At 34.2% G+C, this 12,713-nt stretch overlaps 1 protein-coding gene across 1 annotated transcript in view; it reads right to left on the bottom strand.

The window, feature by feature from the left end:
• CFAP47 (cilia and flagella associated protein 47) overlaps positions 1–12,713 on the bottom strand; it is a 374,794-nt gene that overhangs the window by 77,908 nt on the left and 284,173 nt on the right. The window contains exons 52-53 of the mRNA XM_074323826.1: positions 3,968–4,143; positions 1,818–1,925 (exon numbers count right to left, since the gene is read on the bottom strand). Of these exons, the coding sequence (XP_074179927.1) occupies positions 1,818–1,925; positions 3,968–4,143 (284 nt within the window). The remainder of the gene's footprint in view (positions 1–1,817; positions 1,926–3,967; positions 4,144–12,713) is intronic.

Below are 12,713 nucleotides of genomic sequence, written 5' to 3'. Positions count from 1 at the left end.
ATGAAAATGTCGGCCACTAAGTTTTAAATCCAAAGCAGAGGTGTTGTAGGAAGAAAAATGAAAGAAAATAGATAGCATAATTCGAGATTTCCAGAAACAAAATGTCATGTCTTTCCACATAGAAAGAGAACCCCGGCTCCCTGGAAAAACGTATGAAAATAGAGCCACACCGATATATATCAGGAATTTTAAGGACACCAGGTACAATGAAGTACCGTGCAAACTTCGAAGACCATAAGGATCCAGGACAAGGTCTGGTTAAAACAACAGTTATTATCAAACATGTTTTAATATTATGTGACTTCTCATTATACCCAGTATGACTTAGATAAAAATAAATTAAATTTAGAAAATATGTTCACAACGAGAACTTAAAAAGAAAAAGGCTAGTGCTTTTTAGTGGAATGATAAAAACCATGATTGTAAAATTAGTTGAACCAAATGTTTTCACAAAATTGTCTTTACACTTATTACTAATTGTTTACACACATATAGTTTTCATGTAGTAATGTGTATTAATATATTTTTAAAACAAGAAAAAATATATAAAACTAGAAATTAAATTGTAAATAACATATAGTAGATACTGCTGATGCCTCATCCGGCTCCCCCAGAAGATTTTTACCAGCTCTCTGTCCCCATCCCCCAACTTCTACATGCTTGCTATTGGTCTTCCATCTAAGACCTTCAGAGATTCCCCCTGGGTCCTGGAGCCTCTTCACCCTTACAGCAGATGTGTCAAGTAGTTTATAGCTCATCCCAAGGAAGCTTCTAGTGACTAGTATGGGTGTTCAAAAACCCAGCATCTTGGCATCCAGACAAGACAAACTCTGAGATGTAATTTATGCTCCAGGGCTTTCTGCAAGATCAGATAAAGTCTGGGAGTGTGCCTGCAATCACACCCTTGCTTAGCATCTTCCCTTTTCTTATCTCACTTCCCCTATTCTCTTACTGATTTTTCCTATAGGCATTACTTCCTCAATAAATCACTTGTAGTGATGTTTTAGCTGGAGATCTGGTACTAGGAGAATTCAACACTCTTCTGGTGTGCTAAGAGTGAGAAATTAATGAAAAGGCACTGATTTGCCAAACTAGCAGAAACTGTGATTTGACGCCAGACAAGTAATAGGAACTCAGCCACCTAAATATAAACGGTCATATCTCAAGGGAATATAATATTAACCAAGGGACCAAGTATTCTCAGTTGACCACCGTTCTGCTTACCCTCTGCTTTGCCTTGACCAAACTTTAGTCAGCCTTCTCTCTTTCCTACTAGTTTCTGAACTATGCTTGTTCCCAAGCCTGAGCAAGCACACACAAAAAGGTGGAACATGCCTCCTTTCTCAGCTTTTCCTGGAAATCAGCTTACCCTGGTGAGATGATTTTCCTATCAGTTCCCACAGGCCATTTTCCCTTCCTTGACTAGCTTTCCCTCCAAAGATTCCGCTGATCTCTCTCTGCTTGCCCCTCCTTTACTCTATAAAAGAAGAAGCTATTTCTATTTGGCTTTGTGACACTTGCAGATTTCTGAGATCCTAATATTGTTCCCACTGCACTATTCCCCCTCCAACTATTTCTACAGTCCCTTTTCCTCCTTTACAATAATCAGTTTGAATAATCTCCTTACTAAGTCCTGACTTGTTTTTCTTCCACATAAGTTTTCCACGGGGTAGTTTAATTATCAAACCTTCTCCAGAAAAGAAAATCAATTAAAAATATACTCATGTCTTATTAAAAATATTAAATGAATTTAACAATACTTTTAGATAAACTTTTTTTCTTCCATGAAATAATTTTATGTGTTAAATAAAACTTACTTGCCAAGATCACATTTTATTTCTGGTACTGTGGTTGGTTTTGGCAACTCAACAGTAAATTTCAGTAAATACCAGAACTCTAGAGCCTTATCAGGTTGAAAAACAATGCTGGTGGAGAAAATATACAAAATCTTATCAGTCATTTTGGTTTGCATAATAAATTTAGCAGAAAACAGAAACCCCAAACACAGTATTTGACAACTGCTCTGCGACACATTCTACTCTCATTGTAGATACATTTTTAATGTTTTCATTTTTGGTGAGAAAATCACTTGATTATTCAAGAAAAACAGTGCCATCATTAACGCCTGTGTAATAAATGTCTGTCAAATCAATGAAAAACATTTAAACATAGTTCAAATATCTTGTAGGAGCTACAACAATAAAAATCCTGCTTTTAAACTGTGATTTAATCAAATTAGTTTGTTGAATTGAACAAACTATATATTTTCTATATATATATTTTCAAACTATATATTTTCTAATTGAACTAACATGTATATTTTTGTGTGAAGGCTATCAAGTGACATGCAGCTCTGGAGAGCTTCCTTTATAATCAGCATGTGCTCATCTATGGGGGAGACAGAGAGAGAGCATGTGGCAGTCTAAAAGAATAACCGGGCTGGTATCCTGGCTCTGTCATCTTTCATTTGTGCGGACATGAACAAGTCACCTCACTTTTTGAGCTTCAATTTCATCATTTATAAAATGGGAGCAATCTTCCCTCCTCTCAGGGGAACTTTGAGAATTTATGTGTGTTTTTATGTCCATGTCCCAGTGATGATAACAGAGTAAGCAGTCAGTAGGTATTACCCAAAATTGTGACTTCTAATGTACGCTGATAAAGAAAATTCAAGATTCAATCTGTGTTCACAAAGCCTCCATAATCACACTGGGAGAGGAGACGAGCCCATATTTATAATGGTAATCTATCAAAATAGTTTCTTTTATAATGTTATGTTCTTAGTTTCTTGCTTCGCATTATCAAATGTTTTCTCCTTTAAAATTTCACAAATATATTCATTTATTCATCACCCATTAAAATAAAAATTACCCTAACTCTGAAAAAGCATATAAAGTAGCAAAAGGCATTTTCATGGAATAATGGAATGCAATACTAAATTTAGTCTTTAAAACTATAATAAGTAAACGGGCTATAACTTTAGAAACAAATAAAGTTGATTATTTTACTATAAATTAATTTATTTAATCATGAACATAGAGGCTATGTAGTTGTGTGTGCATGCATCTGAATACAAAGTACTAAGAAAGCTTTTCATAATTATGCTATAAAAACACTTGTCCTTGCATTGCTAATACGTGTGTATGCTTGCAATGTGTATGTGTGTGTGTATACACACACGGACCCGGACTTATGATGGTTTGACTTACAATGGTTCAGCTTACCATTTTTCAGCTTCTCAGTAGTGCAAAAACAGTATGCATTCAGTAAAAACTGTAATTTAAATTTTGAACTTTGACTTTTTCTGGCCTACAACTGATACTCTACAGTATATTCATTGTATTAGATGATTTTGCCCAACTGTAGGTTAATGAAAGTGTTCTGAGCACATTCAATGTAGGCTAGGCTAAGGTATGATATTCGGTAGGTTAGATGCATAGAATGCATTTCTGACTTAGTAATATCTTCAATTTACAGTGGGTGTGTTGGGACATAACCAACCCCACTGTAAGTTGAGGAGCATCTGTGTATATATTCAGCATAGTATACCTTTAATATTTTGTATGTCCTCCAAGTGGATAATTTGCATTTAATTGAGAATATAAAATATAAACTAATTTCATCAAGAAAATTGGAAGTTTAACCCCTAATCCTTGTGTAAACATTTTTACTTGATTCAATTATTTGCACCTAGAAAAATTTGATTAGTGAAAAGTGAAATGAAAGAGGGTATATAAAGAACAACTTAGGAATTACTTAATTTGAAATTCCAATAAATAATATTTTTGCATTAGAGAAAATAATGCTAACTCTAAATGAGTACATTTTACAAATGAATGGTATTAAATAGAGCTAAAACTATGAGCAAGTATAATTTGAATGATTATAGCATGTAAATAAATAATCATTTTAAAAGCTTAATTTCAAAGGATCAACAATAACATATAATGCCATATTGAAACCATACCTTTCATCTCTACAGCCTGTAGTCGCTGGAGAATAACATACAGAATAGCTGATACGTTCTTTTGGACGCAGTACGAATTCCTCGAGTCCACTAAGGGCAGGATTTGTTAACTGCACTTTTAAGAAAACAGTTTCTTCTTTTGCATTACAGAGAGGTATTTCAAAGCAAATGCTCTCCTAGAATTACAGAACAAATATAACCAGCTCTTAGTATCAGCGTAGAGTCATTGTTCCAATGAAGCCAATACAAAAACCACTTTTATACAATAAACATAAGGCCATATGTTTTGTGTCCTCGATCCACTATTGAACGTGTCTCACTGATTTTTAATCTTTTGTTTTCCTTGATTAGTCTTGGTACATGGTAACATTATTATTATTTTTTCCACAACAAATACGCTAAAAGATCTATCTAGCTAAATGCTAAGGACTCTGTGAAATTATATTTAAAATATATTTTTCCTCAGTACCATTATGAATATGCAGTCCGTTTATCAATGTTTTCCTCTAGCAGTAGTACGCAAACTTCAGCATGCAGAAGAATCACCTATAGAGGTTATAAGCACAGAGTACTGGCACCCTGCCTCAAAGATTCTGATTCAGTAGATCTTGGATGGAGCCTGAAGACTTCAATTTTGAAAACACTGGCTACTGCTGCTGACCCAGAGGGCATATACCCTGTTTCCCCGAAAATAAGACCTAGCTGGACCATCAGCTCTAATGTGTCTTTTAGAGCAAAAATTAATACAAGACCCGGTCTTATAAAATATAAGACCACATATAATATAATATAATATAATATAATATAATATAATATAATATAATATAATATAATATAATATAATATATACCGGGTATAATGTAATTAATATAATATAATACCGGGTCTTATATTAATTTTTGCTCCAAAAGATGCATTAAAGCTGATTGTCTGGCTAGACCTTCTTTTCGGGAAAACAGGGTATTAGTAGCTCTGTACACTGGCATCAAGTAGTAAGGACAATCTGAACTAAGAAGTCAAACTATACTAATGATACGACTACCTTCCTGTTTAGATTCCTTCTCTCTCTTCTAGTTTCTCCCGTCGTGCACCTCTGGCTACACACTCAGCCCTGGAAGGCACTATTCAAGTTCTAAGATATGTCCTGATCCTCATTTTGACCCGTCCTGGCTAATAACTTATATTTCATTCTATGACAGCCGTGATTTCCACTCACATAAAAGCCATCAACTGAAGCAAATGTGTTAAAGGTGAATAATAGATAGAATGTATCTCAAGCTTAAAAAGACCAGTTGTCTATAATGCCTTAACCCAATGAAAAAAGAGAATGTTGCACATTTCAGTCATAATTTAATGATTGGTAATGGATGTACTTTAGGACATGGAGCTGTTTTGAAATTTATCAAATCACATTACAGGAGTGGCAAAAAAACAAAAAACAAAAAACAAAAAAAAAACCCCAAAGAAACAAACAAACAAAAACCTTGATACTAAGCTGGTGGGGAGAGTGGTGATGGGGAGACAGTTATTCACAAAACATATCTTCAACACAGACATTGTAGCTTCGTCCATGTAGCAAACCTTTGCTTCATTACCTCTATATAAATAAATGAGTGGATAAACATTATATTTTAGGGGAATGTAAATAGCATTTAGTGTGGTGAACAACACCTGGCAAGGAAACATGGAAATCAAGAATATATACAAGTTTATAATTAGAGTAGATATAATTTATTGTAAATCAGATTTTATTATAAACGCAATGGAGAATGGCCATCTACAATAGTTTCAGACGATACTAGAATCATGGATTCCAAAAATAAATGGGCATTTAAATTCCTGCAGTGAAATATCCAATGCTTGCAATTATAAAGAAGGAAAAATAAAAATGTAAAATGCAAAAAAACCCAACAATGGTATTATGTCACAGAGTTTACTATTTCCTAGGCAACCTGACACATTTTATAAGACTGGTACAGAACTTGGCCTCCTAAGAACTTTCTAAGGGACAAACAAATCAACAACTAAACCAAAGGAATATGCCAGAACAACAAGTACCAACAACCATATATTGGCCTAGAAATGTTTCCCAGGTCTTTAGACAGAAAATTGGCATGAGATATTTTGGACTAGACATTTGTCCTGGTCTATTATTCATGTATTTTCCAGAGAAGGTGAGTGTCAGTTTAAGACAATGCTATAGCTTCTTCACAGAAGTAAGAATGCTAAGACCGGCGTTAAACATTTTCAAAATGTTTTAACCACAACCCAGATGAATCATGTTACATCATGATCTAGCCCATATACACACACCACGGAAGAGGAAAAAAAAAGGCTTCCCAAAACAGTCCCTACTCTTACATTATGTGATACTGATACTTTCTATTTGTTCATTCTATTTCTTTAAAAATTTAAACAATGCTCATTTTGACCCTCACATTTTGAGAACTGTATAGTGAAAAACTCTGGTCTAAAGAGAAATAAAGTGCTAGAATATCAAATTGCTTTGTGTCTTATCACACATAACTTTGAACAAAAAATAAGACAAAACTACCTTCAATCTACTGTTTCTAGTATGAACCATGTCACAGAAGCATGCCCTAGTGTAATAAGCACGTCAGGACATTCTACAGTTGGCCGAATCTCAAGAGAAGGAAATAGGGATGGCAGCCAAGAGGCAGTTGTGTCACAGCTCCTCTTTGACACATTCATGGCAAATAGCACTACCTGATCACTTCACTCTTGTCCAGTAGATCTGGAGATCTGGATGCCGCCTCAAAATCCTTCACAGAGCAGCTTTCTAGACAGCAATCATCAACGGCTTAGAGCTACTGACACTAAGAGTAGCACTACAAACTCTAGAGAATGTCTGCAATTTAATTCTCTGAAGTCTCAAAATCAGCAAAAGACCCAATAAGAACGAACGTTTCATTAGAGTAAAAAATTTCAAGTTGTCAATGAACTGTTCTGTATTTCTAGTGTAGTAAAATATACGTCAAATTTAACTTTAACATTATGAAAATAATTTCTAACTTTCATCATTGTTTGAATATTATTTTCTTCCAATTTAAATAGATAAAAATCCCTAAATGACACCTTTAAAATACGGCATTATATGGATAACTTCTAGTAAATATCCATCTGCCATAAATATTGTCAAAATTATTTTGGACAGGGTTAATTATTTAACTATCTATATTTCTTAAGGCTGTAAAAATTAGATATTTCTTTAAGTACTTGATGCATTCCGCAAGTTAAAGAGGAAACTTTTTGTCATTTATCATTTTATGACATGAGCAAAATTTGTAAGTTTATTCTCGGAAGACCTCCTTTGTGTTATTGATATAATCCAGAAATGTATAACTATTTTGAGCAAATAACATACATAAATATGAAGAAGTCATCTGAAAAAATGGTTAATAGTCTCATCTAAGGTATTCCACCATCCCAATTCCATTTTATGATAAATAATTCTTAGTCATCAGGAAGTACAAAGTCAGGTGAATTTCTGTTAATTTCTGTGGAAGTGATGTGTGTCACCTCTATAACAAGATGACTAAGACACTAGTGGAAATTCTCATCTGTCTCTTTTCTCTTTCTCCACCTATATGCAGGATGATGGAACCATATAATATGGGAGGAGCTTGGCTCCCTGGATCATAACATGAAGGATGCCAGCCACCAACCAGAAACAAATGCACCAGACTGTTACAATTATTAAAAACTTTTACGGCGTTAAGCCATTGAAATCCTGGAGTTGGTTGAATACCCTAGAAATACCCTAACATATTTAGTGAGTCCTCAATAAATAGCATAACAATGCCTTTCATAACATGGGGATATAATTATCTATGGTTCCCAGGTTTGTGTCTTTATTTGAAAATCTGAGACAATAGAAAAACTTCCCATGATCTGTCCTATTTCAATTTTATTTTTGTTTTCTAACTCCACGAGAATGTGAGCTCTGTGCAAATTAGGGGCCTTGTTTGTATTGCTCATCATTGTTCTTTAGCATCTAGAGTAGTGCAGGGCATACCAGAGACAATAAATATTCATTAAGTAATAAAACATGCAATTTATAAGAGGCTTTATATATAAATCTAATTATTAATATCTGGTATTCTGGATAATCAAAACTTTAAACTAACTAATACAGCAACCATATGAAAATCTGACTCAGGAGGTGTTTAAAAATCTCAAGTTAACCCAGGCTACCCTCTTTTATGAAGGTTATTGAGTAAGGATGGCAGCCTCAGAAGGGACAAACACAGTGGGTTAAGTTACCATTTGGTTACCAATTCACACATTTTCCGAGCAGGAACAATTTAATTCACTGAGTATTCGCACTGAAAACTTAGTATTTCCTACTGTCACTGGGTCAGAGTAAATAAAGAATATGCTTTTTGCTCATAACAGTTTAATGTAGTCAATGACAATTCAACATACGCTAGCAGGAAGTATTTTTCACCATATCCTCTCCCAGAAGATAATCATGAGTTCATTATAAAAGGATTGTTTCTGAGGTCCAAAGCACACAATAATATTAATATAAGCATGGTATATTATTGAAGAAGTCTTCAATTTTAATTTTATTCTATTTGAAAACATTGCCAAGTCAATAAAGAAATTGTTCCAAAGGCTATTTTGAAATGTAGCATATAATTTGGAGGAAGTGATAACTCTAATCTGTTTCAGTAATTTTCCTAAATTGAAAAGTCAGTGCCAGCAGTTCAGAACTCAGAGGAACCAGGTAGACAGCTATAAACTAGAAACGTCATTGCCATGCCTCTGCTACTGCCATCTGCATGTCATGTCACCGTACCTACAGAAATGATGCCTCCCACCCCCATCTCCAATCCTCTGCCATCCAACCTGAGCCATACAGAATGCAGAGGTGCAATCGAGATGGGTGCTAATACCAGACCGGGGGTGATGTGGGGGTGAGGCTGCATTGATACCGTAGGCCCCCAGGCGTTGTGAAAAAGCCAGGAACTCCTGTAGCGTCTATAGGCTTGTTCATGTAACCATGTGTGTGTGTGGGGGGGGGGCTATGAAATTTATCTAATTGCAGGTACTGACTCCTAGGAAGTACCTTCCTGCATAGCTAATGAAGACAGATTCTTTCTTTCTCTATATAAGTATCTATATAGAGAGATCTATCTAACTATATCTATATCTACCTATGGTATAGCAATGTATGTATCTTGTGATTTAACACAAAATAGGCCATGAGATATTTTTGTAAAACTCCCATTTAAGAATTTTCCACAACTTGTCAAGATACATTCAAAGCAAAATGCTTATTTTTCCTATGTTAATACTTCATGAAGAAGAAAAACTTTCAGTACCATGTACAACTCCCATGACCTATGATCTATCAGCCAGAAAAATAAAGAATATGAAAATATAAAGGAAAGAAGAAAATACATAACAAAATGAGTATCTAAAATATGTCACATTATGGAGGATAAAATTTTAAACTAAAAACTTACGGAAAATAGTTGGCAACTCACATACTATGCTGTTTTGTCTTAATGTTTTATATTTGACAACAAGTGGATTAACAGTGTTTTTCAATATGCTCCTCCCTTACTATTATAGCTTGTGGAGAGACTTCTGGGTCTCACCATTAACAATATAGTGAATTTAATTGAAGGCTGATTATAGAACAAAAAAATAAGTCAAGAAATGGTCATGCAATTATTATTGACAACAGAACAAATATTATGAAGACTATGACTGATCTAACTTAAAGCACATAAAGTTTTCTTCTCACACTTAAGTATTGTTTCCAGAAAATATTGCTCATTGCTATATACTGGAATTATTGTAGTGGGAAGACAGTGCATGACTCTCATTAAATTCCCACAGCCAAGCTATATGACATACGAGATTTTTGAGTTCAAACAAAATGGAACAGCAGATACTACATGTTAAAATTTCCAAGAGAAATCGTAAATATTTTATACCAACAGAGAATGAACTATTCACAACCAATTATTGTTTATTGTGAATATAATCTACTTTTTGGAACATGCTGTAAGAAATAACCAAATTTATGTGCCTCGAAGGTGCCAATATTTCTTACACAAACCTTATTTTAGAGAGATTCTGACCATTCATTCATCTCTAGGGAAGATATGGAAATTGGGTTGAACGTAACAAAAGCTGAGAAGCAGACAGAAAATCAGAGATGGCTTACTGTCTTGAAAGCTCTACTGCCACATCTGATACTTTAAAGTTTAAGGAAAATATTCCTGAAAAGTTTAGCAAAAACAGCAAATGCAGTAAAAAAATATTAGGAGACAATATATAGGTGAGGATAACAGTTTTAACGTACTTCTGAAAGTATTCGGAAAGCATCGTCTTCAAGAAGTGCACAAAGGTTTATTTGGTGGAATTATTTAAAATAATCCATACCATCTCTATCAACTAAATCTTCATGTCCGTGAATTAAAGAGCACTTAAGTTCTTACCATAAAACTCCTATTGCTATTAGAAAGGTGAGAAAACGTGTAAGTTGGCAACAACATCACTTTTATTAGTAGCCTATTATGTGGATAGAGTTAGCCGAAAAAGACTGTACTTCTCTACCAATCTCAGTTGGAAGTGAACACTTAATTAGTATGGTACACCTCTGTACAGTGACAGAGCAATCTAGTTGATGATGGCAAGGTTTGCTCCTGCATTGTAATGAAAACTACTTAATTGAATGGGGGGTCAAAACTTGCATTTTCATCTATGTAGGCCTTGACAGAAAATTATTTCAAAGTCTTTATGAATGAAATAACTATGCTAACTATTCACAGTAAAACATAAAAGCAATAGCAGAATTGATAATAATCAAAAGTAATACACAAATAAGAAGAGCTACAGGTATCCTACTATGGTATCAAATTAGGATTAAATGATAATAATGGAATTTATTACATGAGGCGGGTCAAGCCCTTTATGGAAAATGGTCAAGGGCCACTATTTGAAAGTACATTATTCATGAGAACAATGCATTACCAAAACGGTATGTGCAAATTTTAATTTTAAAAATGAAAACAGTAATCAAAACACATAGATCAATGGAACAGAATAGAGAACACAGAAATAAATCTGTGCCTATACAATCATTGAATCTATGACAAAGGAGGCAAGAATTTACATTGGGGTAAACACATTCTATTCAATAAATGGTGCTGGGAAAACTGGACAGATACATGCCAAAAAATGAAACTGGATCACCTTCTTACGCCACATACAAAAATAAACTCACAATGGATTAAAGACTTAAATGTAAGACCTGAAACCATAAAACTCCTAGAAGAAATATAAGCATTAAACTCTCAGACATTACCCTTAGTAATATTTTTACTGACATATCTCCTCGAGCAAGGGAAACAAAATAAAAAATAAAAAAATGGGATATCAAACTAAAAATTTTTTCAAAGCAAAGAAAACCATCAACAAAACAAAAAGACATCCTACTGAATGGGAGAAGATATGGCCAATGATACATCTGGTAAGGGGTTAATATCCAAAATTCATAAAAAACTTATACGACTCAACAGCAACAGAAACAAACCCATTAAAAAATGGGCAGAGGACCTGAATAGACATTTTTCCAAAGAGGACATACAGATGGGCAACAGACATATGAAAAGATGATCAACCTTACTAATCAACAGAGAAATGCAAATAAAAACCACAGTGAGATACCGTGTCACACCTGTCAGAATGGCTATCATCAAAAAATCAACAAACAACAAGTGTTGGCGAGGATGTGGAGAAAAGGGAACCTTTGTGCACTGTTGGCAGGATTGCAAATTGGTGTAGTCGCTGTGGAAAACAGTATGGAGGTTCCTCAAAAAATTAAATATAGAACTACCTTATGACCCAGCAATTCCACTCCTGGGTATTTATCCAAAGAAATCCAAAACACTAATTCAAAAAAATATATACACACCTGTTTACTGCAGTGCTATTCATAGTAACCAAATGTTACGGAAACTCCTGAATGTCCATCAATAGACGACTGGATAAAGAAATTGTAGTACATTTATACAAAGGAGCATTACTCGGGCATAAAGAAGAACGAAATCTTACCATTTGTGACAACATGAATGGACTTAGAGAACATTATGCTAAGTGAAATAAGTCAGACAAAAAGACAAATACCATATGATCTCGTTTGTATGTAGAATCTAAAGAACAGAACAAACAAACACACAAAACAAAAATAGATTCATAGATACAGAGAACAAACCGATAGTTGCTAGATGGGAGGGGGGTTGGAGGGATGGGTGAAAAAGGTGAAGGGATTAGGAAGTACAAATTGGTAGTCACAAAATAGCCACAGGGGTATAATTACAATATGGGAAATATAGTCAATAATGTTGTAAAAACTATGTATAGTGTCAGATGGGTACTAGACTTATTGGGGTGATCACTTCATAAATTATATAAATGCCTAACCACTGAGCTGTATACCTGAAACTAATATAAAATAATATTGAATGTCAACTATAATTAAAAAGTATATAGTCACGTCCATTATTCTTATAGTCATGTGATGTAAAGTACAGCATAAGGAATAGAGTTAATAATATTGTAATAGCTATGTACGGTGTCAGACGAATAGTAGACTTGCTGGGGTTTTCACTTTGTAAAGTGTGTAAATGTCTAATCATTATGTTGTTTTGTACACCTGAAACAAATAAATAAAATAAATAAATAAATATGAAAACATACTTGAAGA

Source organism: Rhinolophus sinicus, chromosome X (genome assembly GCF_036562045.2).
Source record: "Rhinolophus sinicus isolate RSC01 chromosome X, ASM3656204v1, whole genome shotgun sequence".
Classification (NCBI taxonomy): domain Eukaryota; kingdom Metazoa; phylum Chordata; class Mammalia; order Chiroptera; family Rhinolophidae; genus Rhinolophus; species Rhinolophus sinicus.
This window is presented reverse-complemented; position numbering and strand designations above follow the sequence as displayed.